The 16978-nt window shown below is 42.5% G+C and overlaps 1 protein-coding gene across 2 annotated transcripts in view; it reads right to left on the bottom strand.

The window, feature by feature from the left end:
* Positions 1-16978, bottom strand: part of LOC137534328 (zinc finger protein 665-like) — a 101374-nt gene that overhangs the window by 19189 nt on the left and 65207 nt on the right. The window contains exons 7-10 of one of the 2 annotated variants that reach the window (XM_068255774.1): positions 11572-11900; positions 10314-10500; positions 8713-9071; positions 2322-2508 (exon numbers count right to left, since the gene is read on the bottom strand). The exons of the other annotated variant lie outside the window; for it this stretch is intronic. Of the exons in view, the coding sequence (XP_068111875.1) occupies positions 2322-2508; positions 8713-9071; positions 10314-10500; positions 11572-11900 (1062 nt within the window). The remainder of the gene's footprint in view (positions 1-2321; positions 2509-8712; positions 9072-10313; positions 10501-11571; positions 11901-16978) is intronic. 2 annotated transcript variants of the gene reach the window in all.

Below are 16978 nucleotides of genomic sequence, written 5' to 3' on the forward strand. Positions count from 1 at the left end.
ACCTCAGCACTTGTACCTGAACATTAAAGAGGGATTTTAAGTTCTACTAATGTGTCTGTTGTGTCACTAAAAGACAAAAAAAAAAGAAGAGATAGCGCTCTATAAAAGATATATGTCGGTCTGTACATTGTCCTGTCCAGGACAACACGTTTCACGGAGGATCAGCCTCCGTTTCCTCGACCTGAGGAAACGGAGGCTGATCCCCTGTGAAACGCGTTGAATGTATACCCCCCCCCCCAACTTATCTGGTATGCCCAATAAATCTTTTCAAGCCACCTAGCATTTCCCACTGTTTGAATAATTCAGTTGCTGCGGAACTGCCTAGTAACCGCATGATGCCCACTACACTGCCTACAGCTGCTGACGGCTATAGCTAGGAGGACATTACTCCCCATTACTGCCACACTTGAGTTGGGTTGGGTTGAGTCAGCGTCCCCTATACATACCTGGAACAACGCCATCCAATGAAGAAGTCTGTGCTGCTTCCCCTGGGAGACTCTACACCTGCCACCTCCGAGAGAGCTTGGTCCCTTGCTGGCCTGAAAGGGACAGATGCCTTCTCTGGCTGGTTTCTGCAAACAGCCACAATTGAATCAGGTGAGACCTGTCCTGGACAGGACAATATACAGACCGACATATCTTTCATAGAGCGCTCTCTCTTTTTTCTGTCTTTTATTTACATAGTGGAATATAGAGCTTCCTATATTGGGACTGTCTGATCGCACCTCTAAAGGGGATCTTTCCAAATCCCATACATTTGCCTCTGTTGTGTCACGTCAGTTTATAGATGTACGTCAGGGAGACCTGTCATTATTTTTATTTCATGGCGGTGAGAGGGTCTTGTTTCCTAAAAGTAAAGGGATGTACAACGTTTATTGCTGGGAATAGTTTATTGATCTACCACCAGGGTATCCGTTCTCCAGAAGGACTGAATGCCAGATCGGACTTAAACAGTATAAAACATTTTATACAGTAGTGAACTGAGCTATTTAACGAAAAAAAAAACCTAAATAACTGAGCATCAGAACCCCACAGGTTTAAGCAGGGAACACACTAGACAAGTTTGTGCACAATTCTACAGGCTATTGAAGTCAATAGACTAGCACAGGATATGCTTGCTGTGACCGTTCGTGTTTTGCGTTCGCATTTTTAAACCACACAGTTTTCTGCTTTTTCTTGCATGACGCCTGCGTTCGCATTCAGTATTTGCTGCCACACACACGAAAACAATTGAGGAAAAAACGTTTGCCTTAAAGGCAAATGCAAAACCTGACGGAAATCTGGGAATTGCAGGGGAAAACGGCCCTGCAAGTGTGTTCCCTGCCTAAATCAGGTAAGCACCCTACAGTCGTAAAAGCTTACTTAGAAGGAATGCATTTCTGAGCTTCATTGCTTTTCATTCTGTGCAGCTGTCTCGTGCCCGCTTCATTCAATCTGTGGGGTCCTCCCTCTGTCCCACAGAGCAATTTCTGAACCTATAAGCGGCCATTAACAGCCGTGTTAACTGTACCACTAGAGCCAGGGTCATACCAACTGAAAGGGTATAGCATTTTATATGTGTAAGGGGGAAAAAAATCCTCACTATTTATTTAGCGTCTCTCCCCAAGTCCGTTAAACGTCAATGTTACAGTACATAGACATTCTCAAAGAATTTTATGATTCTTTAGGCTTTTATTCGTTAGGCTTTTTTATTATTATTATTATTATTAATAATAAATAGCACAGTTGTGTTATAGACACAGAGACAGACAGACACAGAACATTTATATTGCGCTTTTCTCCTGGCGGACTCAAAGCGCCAGAGCAGCAGCCACTAGGACGCGCTCTATAGGCAGTAGCAGTGTTAGGGAGACTGGCCCAAGGTCTCCTACTGAATAGGTGCTGGCTTACTGAACAGGCAGAGACAAGATTTGAACCCTGGTCTCCTGTGTAAGAGGCAGAGCCCTTAACCATTGCACTATCCAGCCACTATTATACCATTATACCATTTAAAAAAAAAATTCTAACAAGAAATGTCCTTTAAAGTATGATTTACTCCCCCCATTCCCCCCCCCCCCCCCCCACTAACCCTGTTTTTCTATGTATTGTATTTATTTCACCTTTCATGTTTTTTTATATAACTTTTGTTCGCCTACGATGCTTCTGTATGTGCATTATTTTATATACAGGCATGCTGCTACTGCTCTAAGTTACTAATTGAGCTAACCTGGGATCCTGCACTCTCTGTATGGGAACCATAGAAGAACAGCTTCTCTCCTTCTCCTCATCTTTTTACCACATTTACAGCCCAGCATACAGATCTCCAAAAGTGATGTATTTACCTCTGCGTATTCCAAGGCCTGGGTTGGCCTTGATTGCCAGTTTCACTTTGTATTCCCAAATGTTATAACGAACGACTTCCCGATTCATCTCTCTCTCCATCATTCTTCTTACATGCAATCTACAGTCTTGGAACCGTCGTCTACAAGCAAGTGACGTTCTACGTTGTTTTCTTTCAACTTTAGTGACCTGAAAATGTAAGAAGATGGTTGGAAATGAAAAGTGTGTTGCGTTCTTACATAAGTACTGGCCTATAGCGTTAAGGAATTATGCTGTTAAAGTCTATGTTCATCAAGTTTTCACCAATAGTAAGTTCAAAGTCAAATCAATGTGTTAGAAATATAATTTACAGCATAACACCCTACAGTGATCTAAAATTCCTCATCCATAGGACTGTTATATGGGAAAGGTAATCTACTGTATTAGGGAAGAGTGGCAACACTTATAAAAGTGATCTCCAATCAAAATGACTTGTTAAAGTGTACCTGAGATGTTAAGTTGTAAAGATTTGATACTTACCCGGGGCTTCCTCCAGCCCCATAAGCTGGTCTGAGTCCCTTGCTGTCCTCCCACGGTCTGCCGTTCAGCCGCAATCAGCCCTGGTAACAAGATCAGTCAGGTCGGGTTTTCTGCGCATACACAGACCTCCCACGCATGTGCAGTAGACCCGGACTGACGTGACTGAGCCATTTACCGGGGCTGATTGCGGCTGAACGGCAGACCATGGGAGGACGGCGAGGGACCCACACGTGCTTATAGGGCTGGAGGAAGCCCAAGATAAGTATCAAATCTTTACAAATTAACGTCTCTGGTTTCCTGTAATGTTAGTTGTAGGCAGCTATTTACTCAGTAGACTTTTGTCTAGTTAAAGAGTCACCACTATGACATATACTGTAGTAGTATATAACACACTCCCCGACACTGCTACCGTTACCTAGTGGCTGCAGCTCAAGCGCTTAAAGCCCACCAGGAGAAAAGTGCAATATAAATGTTATTTGCTATATATTGGTATGTAACTCCGCCCTCCCAGTAATGTTTAGACTAGGCTATTTAGTTATGCAGCCTTTAGCACAAGAGCACTATGGGAGATCATGGGCCATATGCAATTCAAGGTAACAAAAAGCTTGCAGCGTGTGTTCTTATCGCCTGACAGGATTTGCGGGCAAATTGAAATGCCTACTTCAGCTGAGTAATGTCCAAGAACCATGCCATTTTTGTTTTTTATTTATTACAAAGAAAAAAAAAAGGATGTAGTTTACCCCCCTCCCCTTCCTTTTACAAAACTTTCATTGACCCATTTTCACGCAGGATGGCTGAGTCAACCTGCGTGGGGCTCTGCCATACTAACCTATACCAGCCCACATGAAATGGGGGACTCTTACAGAGAGGGGCAACAACGCCTCTTACTCTCCTATAGAGGCCTTGTCCACATCCGAAGCCCTGTAGGAAGTGGGAATAACTACCTCCACATGGTCGGGGGGGGGGGGGGGGGACGACTTATGGTGCAATCTGGGAGCCCCTTTAGTAAGTTGACCCCCAGATGAATGTCACCTTCCAGGTAAATAGCTATATAGAGGGTCACTTTTGATTGTCTACCAGTTTAGTGTTCAAAGTAGTCTGTCTCTTCTTTTATTTCTTCTATCTTTTTAATTAAACTTTGATAGAGGTGTACTACTGGCTGCCAGGCCCTGCCGCTGGCCACTGGGACCACATGCTGCACCACATTTTTGCTGTCTTCCCGGTGCTAAATATATTCAGGGAGCCCTGGCAAAGCATCTTTAAATCTCCCGACGGGGCTCCCCATTGATACAGAGCATCTATCAATGAAAATCCTCCCTGAGGAGGATTTTCATTAGGCAGTTAAGTGGACCAATGAAAGTCCTCCTCAGGGTTTGGCGGAATGGCGGAAAGCCAGCAAGAAGGAGAAGTGCGGCGTATGCTCCTGACAGCCAGCAGCAGAGAGACAGGTGGTCCTGGTGGGCAGGGGTAGCCTATTTATAAGGCATACATTTGAGGTGTGCTTAGTAAAAAATACGGCGGCCTCCACGTACCTCTCGATACAATTGTCCTTTAAAGGGAATATAAAATGAAAATAAACGTATGATGATTTGTATGTGTAGTACAGCTAACAAACAAAGCATTAGTAGCACAGATATGAGTCTCATATTGTTTCCAATACAGGAAGAGCTAAGAAATTTCGTTTCATATCTATGCAAAAGAGGTTCTCTGAGCTCTCCAACCCAGCATGGTTAGCTACAGTGCTGTTTTCTGAGGCACTTATCTCAACCTGTCTCTTACTGTTTCTTGTTTGTTTAAGGTTTTACTTCAGGAAAGTTCATAGGGTCAAATAAAGAGAGTAGTTTACAAACAGCAAAAATTATAGAATGATGCAATGTTAAAAAAAAGCTATATGATTGAAAACAAAAATATGAGACTATTTTCTTTGCTACTAATGTTCTATGAATTATCTGTACTACACATACAATTCATTATCTCATAAGGTATTTTTTCCACTTCAGTGTCACCTTAAGCTGAATTGCTCCATATGTGTAGCCCCTGCCTTGAGATTTAAGGATGCATATACATTTTGCAATATCTAGCATTCCTTGTTTAGAAAGATGTCATCCTTGCTATATCATCACTGCACCTGGGAGGAACATAACGTTCTGTAATACTATTATATACCTTTCAATGATCAGTTTAAGTGTTATACAAAGTAACACAATTGTAGTTAAAATAGCATAATGAATAAAGTTGCTTATTGTTTACAATAGACATTTATAGTTTATTTAGTCAGTGTTTGCCCATTGTAAAACCCCTCCTCTCCCTGAATTACAATCCGAAATGTATCGCTGGTGATGACATCTTTAGTCCCTCCAGGGTATCTCTGTGGAATGTTCGTTACTGAGAGTTCTATACACAGAGGGAGATGTTGCTTGCTTGGCAATTGGAAATAGGTGTTATTTCCTACCATGCAACAAGGTTCACAGACAGCAAACTGCCTGCACCATGGTCATGACATCACACAGTGGGAGAGGTTTCACCACAATATAAGCCACACAGATCCCTGATGATCTATTGGAGAAAAGGCTAAGATTTCTCATGGGAAAGGGGGTATCGGCTACTGATTGGGATGAAGTTTAATCCTCAGTTAAAGTTCCTCTTTTAATAAATACAGTATGATATTTACTGTTATTCTGGGAACTCAGGCCTCCCCCCAATTAATATTGCTCCTGGGGGCCCCTGCTCCTTTCAGGTGTGTGATTCAGACACTACTGCAGCCAAATGTATCAGCAGAACTGCCAGGTAACTGGCACAATTAAAATGGAAATACATATATCAGCCTCCATATGCTTCTCACTTCAGGTACCCTTTAAATGCAAGTAGAAGTACAAGAAGCACAATGGAGTAAAAACTTAACCCCATAGTAGCTGAGAAATGACCGTGCGTGTGTGAGAGACACAACCACGTTTGTGATTTCTGAAGGATTAATTACATACAGTTGTCCTCATAAGTTTGCATATGCTGGCAGAATTCATGATTAACCATTTTTCATAGAATATGAATGATAACACAAAAACATTACTTTCACTCATGGTTGGCTGATGTAATTTAGTGTCAGAAAACTAAGTTTATTCTTTTTAAATCATAATCACTACACAAACTACTCAAATGACCCTGGTCAAATGTTTACATACCTCAGTTCTTAATACCGTGTATTGCCCCTTTAATATCAATGACAGCTGGGAGTCTTTTGTGGTAGTTGTGGCTGAGGCTCTTCATCTTAACTTGCTGCATTCATATTGCCATTCATTCTGACCAAATTTTCGTGTGCCTTTGTAGCTCACACATCCTCAAAACATCAGCCATACACCACCATGTTTCACAGTAGGAATGTATACTTGTGGACTTTTGGGATCCTCAGACCTTCCAGGGAGACAGAAAAGCACAAAGGGTTTGATTCACTAACCTAATTAGCGTGAGTAACCTCCTGTTACTCACGCTTTTACACTAGGGTGCCTTAATTGTAAGTCCTTGCATGCTAATGGCAGCATTGCGTACAGAGCCGGGACAAGGTCCTCCAGCACCCAAGGCTGAGACACCAAAGTACGCCCCTCCATCCCTTCATCCCAGCCGTCACACACTGATTGCTATTAGACTAAGAGGCTCCCCAGGGCCCCCAACACCTTAATCTCTAGTTATATGGCTTGCAGTCACTGCCATGTATCCCCTTTTCTTATTTCTCTCTGCTTCAAACACAATAGGGGAATGATAGCTGAGTGAGTTGTGCGCCCCCTCCTACACTGCGCCCTGAGGCTGGAGCCTCTCTTGCCTCTGCCTCGGCCCGGCCCTGATTGCGTGCATAATTAAGCTTGACTTTGTGCCAGAAAGTTTGAGGCTAGTCTCTGTGCTGTTTGGCATAATGTAAGCGGATGCTTTGTGGCATTTGCATAGTAATGGCTTTCTTCTAGCAACTAGACTATGCAGCCCATCTTTCTTCAAGTGCCTCCGTATTGTGCATCTTGAAACTGCCACAACAAATTTTTCAGAAAGTCCTTGTAACGATCGGTGTAACACAGAGAGAGAATCTGATTACCGGTGATCTGCAGTATCACAGGGAATACAGATATATACCAGATTATAGATGATCTGCAGTATCACCGATAATCAGATATATAAGCTAACCTCTGGTCACCTGGAAGTAAGAGTGTTTGGTGCAGACAGTAATATACTGAGGGCTGGGCCTCAGAGCAGTAAGGAGTCCTGCACAATTCCTTCTAGACTCTCCCGGAAGGAGGAGTCAGGCCGAGAGAAGGAACGAGAGTGACACTCAATGGGGAGTGTCACTACCAGGACTGGAAACCGCCTCAAACAGTAAGGTCGGTTCTCGAGGTCGGACAGGCCAGGTCGTAACCACACGGACAGATAAAGTACAGATACAGAAGGCAGAGACGGAGTCTAAAGTATAGGCAGGGTTCGGCAACAGGGTATCAGAAATATCGAGGTACAAAATCAGAAGGCAGATGCAGAGTCTAAGGACGAGCCGGGGTTCGGCAACAGAGTATCAGAAGGACAAGGTACAGGATCAGAGTTCAGGAGAATAGTCAGGCAGGCAGAAAGTCATAACAGATAATCACAATCAAACTAGTACTTTAAACTATCAACAGAATCTAACTAAGTGTAGGATTACAGCTCCAGCTGGTCCCGGCACACTTTAGGATCTGACTCAGGTCTGAGTGCTACCACTATGTGATCGCAACGCCAGACAACCAGCAGAATGACCAGCCTCCAGTATATATACACACAACCTCTCCAGCACCTCCCTAAGTGCTGGACCAATGAGAGAGGGCTGAGTTGTCAGCTGACCAGTCTGGTCAGCTGACCCTCTTCTGGCTGCCATATAGGTCTTGCCTCTCCGCGCCCACGCGCGTCATTCTGAATCTGGACGGACTATGTGTCCCAGCCACCCCAGCACCTCTCTGCGGTGTTTCTGTAACGGGGCCATGTGCTCTAACCGCCACGTCAGACGTGGCGGTTTCTCCGCTCTCCACCATGCCCTTCACAGCCGCCTCACGCTGAGTAGAGGCGGCTGTTTTTCCGCGCTCCGCCAAGCCCCTCACGGAGACAGCCGCCTCGCGCTGAGTAGAGGCGGCTGTCTTTCCGCGATTTCTCACAGTCCTGTATTTCACCTGAAGTTATTTGTGGGGTTGTCCTTGCATTCCAAGCTATTTTTCAAGCAGTTGTGGCTGAGGTACTGGATAAAAGATGCAAGGGTCTTTCAGGATCCCAGAAAATCATTGCCCTTTATACATACCCACTTATTACAAGCAAACAGATCATAGGTGAAAATGGTTGCCGTTAATAGCCATTAAAACCCATTTTTGTCAAGTTGTGTGCATGTAATCAGGCCAAATCACCAAGGTATGTAAACTTTTGATCAGAGTCGTTCAGGTAGTTTGTGTAGTAATTAGGATTTCAAAAGTGGTAACACCCCCATGGGGTCCTGTTTTGGTTTATGTTCCAATGGTCGTACAATGCACACCTGGGATGGGTGGGGGGATGGGATTGGAAATAGGGAGGGATGAGGGTAGAGGGTATAGTGTTTGAAGTTCCACTGTTGTATTATATGAAAAATTCAATAAACTTCAACTGTTACAAAAAAAAAAAAGGATTTTTTTTTTTTACAATAAATGGATTCAGCCAACCACTAACCATAAGTGAAATACATTTTTTGTGTTATCATTCATATTCTATGAAAATGGTTAAGAAATCCTAAATTCTGCCATGGTATGTAAACCAATGAGCACAACTGTATGTTTCTTTATCTGCTAATGCACAGGCACAATAATGGCTTTATAAGTAAGTAGAATAATACATATATTTATTACTTACTTCTTCTGCTATTTCTTTCCAAATGCTCTCCTTCTTCTCCAATTGAAGTATGTTTTTGTCCCTTTTCATCAGAAATTTATAGTGTTGAGAAACTAAATGGCACAGAGCGTTGTTCTCTTCCTCTGTGAAACGATAAGCTCTCTGCCTGTCATGTAGTAGTGCTTCCTGCCTTTCTGTTTCTGAATCTCCCATGCACATGGTTTCAGCTATGCTTGCGACCATCTCCCCACTGTCGTTCTCTTCTGTGTTCATTGTAGAATATTCAGTAGAAGTTTTTGTTCTCTTGGTCTCTGTTTGCGTTATTCTTGCCTTTCTTTTGCCCAGTCTATCTTTGGAACTGAGGCGAAGAGTACAGTAGGCTAAAAAAATTGGAAAATGAGATTTCACTATACAGAACTTGGATTATCAGATATACTATTTGTTTAAACAGGGGCCTAACAAGATGACCCCAGGCCCCCCACCAAGCAAAATTTCTGACCCCCTCCTCTCCATCGTCAGTCATATTTCGGCAGCCTATCCTGCGCCTACCCCTTGGCGACGTAGTGCAGCGATAACTGTAACGTTTACCTGCTCCGCACTGCATCAGTTCTATTTTTTCTTCTGGCAGCTGCTCGCTCTATGCAGCATACTCGGCTCCTGGTCACATGACATGCATTGGGAGGTGGAGGATTACAAAATAGAGTGAGTGGCTGCCCGGCGGAAAAGGAGGCCCAACGCAGCATGGAATAGGTAAATAATACACTGCTCCCTGCACTACTCTACAAGGTGGGAGGGAATAGGAGTGGGGTCTATTATTACACTGCAGGATTTAATGACATCTAATGTTAAGTGGCTACTGTTGTAATGACTTGCTGTCAACTGACAATCCCACTAGTCAATCGGAAAAAAAATAATGATGTATATATCCAACACAGAGAAAGCTTTCCCAGGCTTTTGGATCATTTAAAGGCTAAGGGCGATGGGGGTCCCGCTTCCTTTCGGTCTCCAGTAATAAGTCATATTAAATAATATAAAAATGTTATGAAAAATATTATGAAAACCTTCAATGACTGTACTGTTGTAAACCCAAAGGCCTTAATCCCCTAGTTAGATATTGTTGTACGTGACCTGGCACACTACATCTGTCTCAACATTAAGTAACACCAGGAGAAGGCTTTGCTGGAATGATATGCAGTAAAGGAACGGCATTTGCATGTTACCAGTCGTCAACAGAGTGCCTAGGTCACACATACATAAAGGCGTCATTCGCCTCTTACTCAATACTCCCTACTGAGCTAACCTATACTGTGCTCCTCCATTGGTGGACTAAGCAGTTTTCTTTATGTTTTTGGGCCAATCGAGTCCCAAAAATCCATGAGGCATGTGGCTTTGGCACACAGACACCTGTCTTTTTTTGGCTCCTCTATAGACTGCAATGCGATGCTAATTTGCGGCCATGGAGGAGCTGGTGTTTGTTTATGGCACAAGCATGGTGGTTTCTGAGCTCTGTCTGCTTTATTTCTATAATATTTTATGCAGAAGAGAACACAGAGAAAAAACAGGAACTCTTTTTACCACATTTACAGCCAAGCGTACAGATCTACAAAAGTGCTGTGATTTACCTTTGCGTCTTGCAAGGCCCGGGTTGGCCTTCATTGCCAGTCTCACTTTCTGTTGCCAAAAGTTATAACGAACGACTTCGTTATTCATCTCTCTCTCCATCATTCTTCTTACATGCAATCTACAGTCCTGGAACCGTCGTCTACAAGCACGAGACGTTCTACGATGTTTTCTTTCAACCTCAGAGACCTGAAAATGTAAAAGGATGAATTTGAAATGAAAAGGTGTTGTCGTACTTACATAAGTACTGACCTACAGAGTTAAGAAAATATACTGTTAAAATGTATACTCATCAAGTTTTCACCAATAGTAAGTTCAAAGTCAAATCAATGTGTTAGAAATATTATTTACAGGTTTGCCTGTACAACATAACACACTACAATGACCTAAAATTCCTCATCTATAGGACTGTTATATGGAAATGGTATTACCGGTATACTAGGGAAGAGTGGAAACATTTACAAATGTGATCACCAACCAAAAGGACTTGTTAGTCCTTCCTTGTTAGGAATGTTAGTTGTCAACAAGCTATTGTAGACTTTTGTCAAGTTAAAGAGTTTCCACAACTACATTTAGTAAATAATACATTATTCAGGATAGCCAACTTTAAGTAAGCTATCCTGGTTTTAGCACAAGAAACACTTCTTATATATACATTGCTGTCTATTGGAATGTAGCCCCACCATCTCAATGATGTTTCGGTAAGGCTATTTAGTTATGCAGCCTTCTGCCCTAGAGCACAGGTGATGTTTCAGCTCACTTTGGAACAAAAAACAAACATTCCGCAGTGATGCTCCTTGCCAGCAGTTAATCTATTCCCACCTGTGGTCAATTTAAGAATGTAAATCAGGGTGAGGAAAGTATTTATAATGGGCAAACGTTGACTAAATAATTAATAAACGAGTATTGTAAACATTAAGCAATTGTAATTAAGTAGCATTCAGTAAAGTTTCTAAATACAATGATTGCCTCCATATGTGTTGCCCCTGCCTTGAGATTTTAGGATGCCTAAAACAGCTAACAATGCATGCCTGGGATGCCTAAACTAGCTACCAAAGCAAGCAAGAAAGCCTAAAATAGCAAAGCAAGCCTAGGATGCCTAAAACAAAGTAGAAAACATTTTTGGTGGGTGGGGAGCATAAATATGTTTGTAATTTATGAAGGATTAATGATACATGTTTCATTATCTGCTAATGCACAGGCACAATAATGGCTTCATAAGATGTAAGTCGAATAATACATATTATATTTATTACTTACTTGTTTTGCTATTTCTTTCCACATAAGCTCCTTGTTCTCCAACTGAAGTACGTTGTTGTCCCTTTTCATCAGATACTTGTAGTGTTGACAAGCTAAATGGCACAGAGCGTTGTTTTCCTCCTTTGTGAAACGATAAGCTCTCTGCCTGTCATGTAGTAGTTCTTCCTGTGACGTTTCAGAGTCTGATTCTTCCATGTTCTCAGCTATGCTTGTGAACATCTCCCCACTGTCGTTCTCTTCGATTTTCACTGTGGACCATTCTGGAGAAGTTCTTCTTGCCTTTCTTTTGCCCAGTCTATCTTTGGAACTGAGGCGAAAAGTACAGCCGCCTAAAAAGTTTGAAAATGAGATTTCACCATACAGAACTCCGATTATCAGATATACTATTGGGCGTAACAAGATGTCCCCGCGCCCCCAAACAAAACGTCAATAGAGCATGTCCCCCTCCCATTTCCCCTCACCCAAGCACAAACAGCTGACCTCTTTCCTCTCCATGGTCAGTCAGAAGAGAGCCCCAGCAAGATCAGTGTAATATTTATCTGCTCCAGCGCTGTGTCTAGTCTCCTTTTCCTCCCCAAAGCTTCTCGCTCTATGCAGCATACTCGGCTCCCAATCATGTGACATGAAAAAATCTATTAACCCTTCGCACACTCACATGCAAATGTTCAAACAATTGCATTCACAGATTCACTCATCCAGGCACAACTGTTATCCCTACAGCTAAATTAAAAGCCAGGGTTTTAGTTCACAGAAGAATGCATTCTTATGCTTAATCACCTATACTGCGCAGAAGTACCCAGGTAAACATAGGTGTCCTAACTCTGGCCCTGTAACATGCATAGTGCAGACATGCAAACACATTCATTGCATCAAACCTATCAATGGATTAGGAGCACACATCCTAACTTCCTCTCCTGGGAAAGACAGTGCATCTTACCAATCGCACAAGGGAGCTAATGTTATGTGTCCATGTGCACCATGCGCATACACCAGCATAAGCTGTCTGCATGCTGACAAACATACAGGGGAAGGGGGGAGTGCACCGAATTGGACCCTAGCCACAGGGGTCAATGATAAGAATAAACATACATATATCCAGGCACATCGCCTCTAGTTAGGACATTAAATAAATTATTAGGGAAAGGGAGGTGCTGAAGGGGGTGTGGCTAGAAAACAGCAAAAATCTATTAACCCTTTGCACACTCACATGCAAATGTTCAAACAATTGCATTCACAGATTCACTCATCCAGGCACAACTGTTATCCCTACAGCTAAATTAAAACCCTGGCTTTTAATTTAGCTGTAGGGATAACAGTTGTGCCTGGATGAGTGAATCTGTGAATGCAATTGTTTGAACATTTGCATGTGAGTGTGCGAAGGGTTAATAGATTTTTGCTGTTTTCTAGCCACACCCCCTTCAGCACCTCCCTTAATGTCCTAACTAGAGGCGATGTGCCTGGATATATGTATGTTTATTCTTATCATTGACCCCTGTGGCTAGGGTCCAATTCGGTGCACTCCCCCCTTCCCCTGTATGTGTTTGTCAGCATGCAGACAGCTTATGCTGGTGTATGCGCATGGTGCACATGGACACATAACATTAGCTCCCTTGTGCGATTGGTAAGATGCACTGTCTTTCCCAGGAGAGGAAGTTAGGATGTGTGCTCCTAATCCATTGATAGGTTTGATGCAATGAATGTGTTTGCATGTCTGCACTATGCATGTTACAGGGCCAGAGTTAGGACACCTATGTTTACCTGGGTACTTCTGCGCAGTATAGGTGATTAAGCATAAGAATGCATTCTTCTGTGAACTAAAACCCTGGCTTTTAATTTAGCTGTAGGGATAACAGTTGTGCCTGGATGAGTGAATCTGTGAATGCAATTGTTTGAACATTTGCATGTGAGTGTGCGAAGGGTTAATAGATTTTTGCTGTTTTCTAGCCACACCCCCTTCAGCACCTCCCTTTCCCTAATAATTTATTTAATGTCCTAACTAGAGGCGATGTGCCTGGATATATGTATGTTTATTCTAATCATGTGACATGCATCAGGAGCCTGAGGGTGGCAGCAAATAGCATGTGGCTGCCTGCCGGGAGGAAGAGGAGGCCCAACACAGAGCGGAACAGGTAAATATGTCACTGCTCCCTGTGCTGTTCTGCAGGGTGGGAGGAGATAGTAGCATGCCCCCATATCCCCTCCAGTCACAGGGGTCTCGAGGGCTGTTATGCCGCTGGGTTTAATGACATCTTCTATTAAAGACTACCTCCAGTCAAAAAAAATATTGAATGGCAATACATATATGTAGTCTATGCACTGTAATACAGTTAGATGAACATACAAAGTTTACATCTGGTATTTCCTAGTGTCTAGAACAGACACACAATTATATCTGTAGTAGCACCTCCATCTTTCTCCTCATTCTCATGCCTTGTAAGTACACCTTCAGCATTTTGTCCTCCCCTCCAGCCTTGTGCTCTCCCCTTCATGCAAAAATGCCTGTGAAATCCTGCACATGCTCTGTACAGATTATGACCTGGACTGATGACATTGTAATGCCTGGTACTCACGATGCAATTTTCCATTAAATTGATGGAAAATAGAAGTATAGAAGTGATCAGAAAATTAATCAGGAAAACTATCGGAAATTAGGTCAGACCTGTTGGAAATAATAGTTTTGACCGTTTGCATCGTGTGTACTAGGCATAAGAGCCAGACTAGTTTTGGTTCAGCACTTGGGGAAGAAGTGAGAAACAGCAGAATGATTAGAAAGATAAGAAATCTAAGACAGCTATAATTCTTATCCCAGATGTCTGCCTTCCTGGATCAGATTACATCTCTCTTCATGGTGGGCGTGGGCTGGGAGTAATTAATAAAATCCCTTGCACAACAACCCCTCCCCCACCCAAATAACAATCACTTGCAAAAAAATAACAGTTACAAAAAAATGCATGAATAGTTGCCTTAGAAACTCAGATTTTCTAATATGTATGTCATGAGGATATATTTCTGTAACAGTATTTAATAAAATAAATAAAATAAATAAATAAGGGCTAGTGAGTGTTGGCCTCCTACAAAAAAACAAAAACAGAAAAAATACACTTTTATTTTGAAATTATATATGTTGGCTATACATTGTACTAAGATCATAATTTAATTCTTGGCCTCGATTCATAAACAGCAGTGCCATAAAAAAATCTTGTCTGGAAAATACCGCACTCTGTATTTTCCCGGTCTGTGTGCTAATTCATAAAGATTTCCCCAGCTGCCCTTGGAGGTCGGTAAATTACCGCAGCCCATTGAGCGGTAGAGTAGAGCAGTGTCTCGATTCCCTCTTTGCCCTGCAGAAATGAATCACACAGACGGCTTTCTCTACTGATGACTCAGACAGATGAGTCACACAGTCTTTCCCTGCCTGCAGAAATGACTCACACAGAGGGCTCTCTGGCTCTCTCCACTGATGACTCAAACAGACTTCGGATTTCTGCACTTTTACATTCATCAGAGCTGTCAGAGCTGTCGGTAACTTGTTATCGCCTCACTAGAGGTGTCGGTAACTACCGCCAGGCTTACCGCTTGTTGAAGGCTTTATGAATTGACATTTTCTGACAATTTACTGACATCTGTTGTCGGTAACTGCAGCCAAGTCGGTAATTTATCTCCTTGGTCGGTTATGTCAGCTTTTCATGCGGTAACAGCCTTTATGAATTGACATTTTGCTAAGTGGTCAGTAAAGTCTGCTGTTTTCAGCATTACCGCATGAGGTAATGCTTTATGAATCGAGGCCATAGTGATAACCAGGACTAACGGGCAAATAAAATGGGTCGGTTTTATTTATAGTAGCATTGCTTATTTTAAAAACATAGGGGATGGAATCCAAGAAATAGTGTATTTTTTATTTTTTTTTTCTTAGTTTAACCTATAAAATGCATAGAAAAAGTAATTACTCAAAACAAGTATCGCCCACAAAAAGCCTAATTTGTGGTAAAAAAAAAACACTACAAAACACACTACGTCTCTGTTCCATGTCCTCAACAATGAGCTTTTCAGCTGTTGCTCAATACTTTCAATTAAGCACTTTGAGTTCTATGGGAGAAAAGCGCTATAGCAGAGGTCCACAAACTTTTTCTGTGAAGGGCCAGGTCAACATACATAACATATGGGTGGCCGGAACATACATAAAATGATGTTGCAAAACATTACATTGAATGTAGGTATTGATTCCCCCCAGTCATGACCGGAGGAGTACTCCCAGCAGCAACCATTCAGTTATGCGGTGCTCCAAAGAACGTCTTTGTGCACCAGTGACGCATACCCAGGTGATAACCTGCCACCCAGTTGGACAGCAGTGTCACCTGATGCAGAATTGGATTGGAAGACGGTGAATTACTTCTCACTGGCTTCTACAGTATGCGGATAGGTGGTGCCAGCACTGCTATTCTATATGTTTTAGGACCACTGCGCTATAGAAATGTTATTGTAATTGAGCTCACCCATACTTCACTCGTGGCCTAAGAAGTTTTTTCTGTTTAGTGGACCAATCGTTTCGCGAAAATCCAGGTGGTTTTGGCGCATGGGAGACTGTCATAATTCAGCTCCTCCATAAGCCGCAATGATAATTTGTGTCTATGGAGGTGCCTGGTGTTTGTTTATGGCTCAGGAGCTGGGCAATGACATAGCTGAGCACACATAGTGGAAGGGAAGGCCGAACTGATCGGTAACAAGTTGGTCTATATGTTCGCCAAACTCATATAGCAGCGGGAGCTGTGAATGCATTGGTAGTGAGTCCGGCTACACTGTCTTCTGGCCCAGCATGTGAGAGACAATGCATGTAAGTGTGTCATCATTGCCATGTCCTCTGTCTTAAGAGTGACAGTACATTAGTTCCAAAGCTTGCAAATTATGAACTCACATGCAGCCTAATCTATCTTCCCCTTCTGGCAACAAGTTTTTTAAACCAATTCATGTGTGGATCGATTAAATTTGAATTTTAAATCATTTTAAGTACAGTGTCTTTAGAGAATGCAGCATACATGGTGAATTTTGAGCTTGGTCTGCTTTATTTCTATGACATTTTATGCGGAAGGAGAAAGAGGACACAGAAAAACAAAAAACAACAGTATAACTGAGAAATGGAGAGAACAAAAGACATAAGGCGAACACACATACAGCGAGAAACATACACACACAAACACACACAGCGAGAAACATACACACACACACACACACACACACACAGCGAGAAACATACACACACACACACACACAGGGAGAAACATACACACACACACACACACACACACACACACACACACACACAGCGAGAAACATACACACACACACACACAGCGAGAAACATACACACACACACACACACACACACACACACACACACACACACACACAC

This window comes from Hyperolius riggenbachi, chromosome 10, assembly GCF_040937935.1.
Source record: "Hyperolius riggenbachi isolate aHypRig1 chromosome 10, aHypRig1.pri, whole genome shotgun sequence".
Taxonomy (NCBI): Eukaryota; Metazoa; Chordata; class Amphibia; order Anura; family Hyperoliidae; genus Hyperolius; species Hyperolius riggenbachi.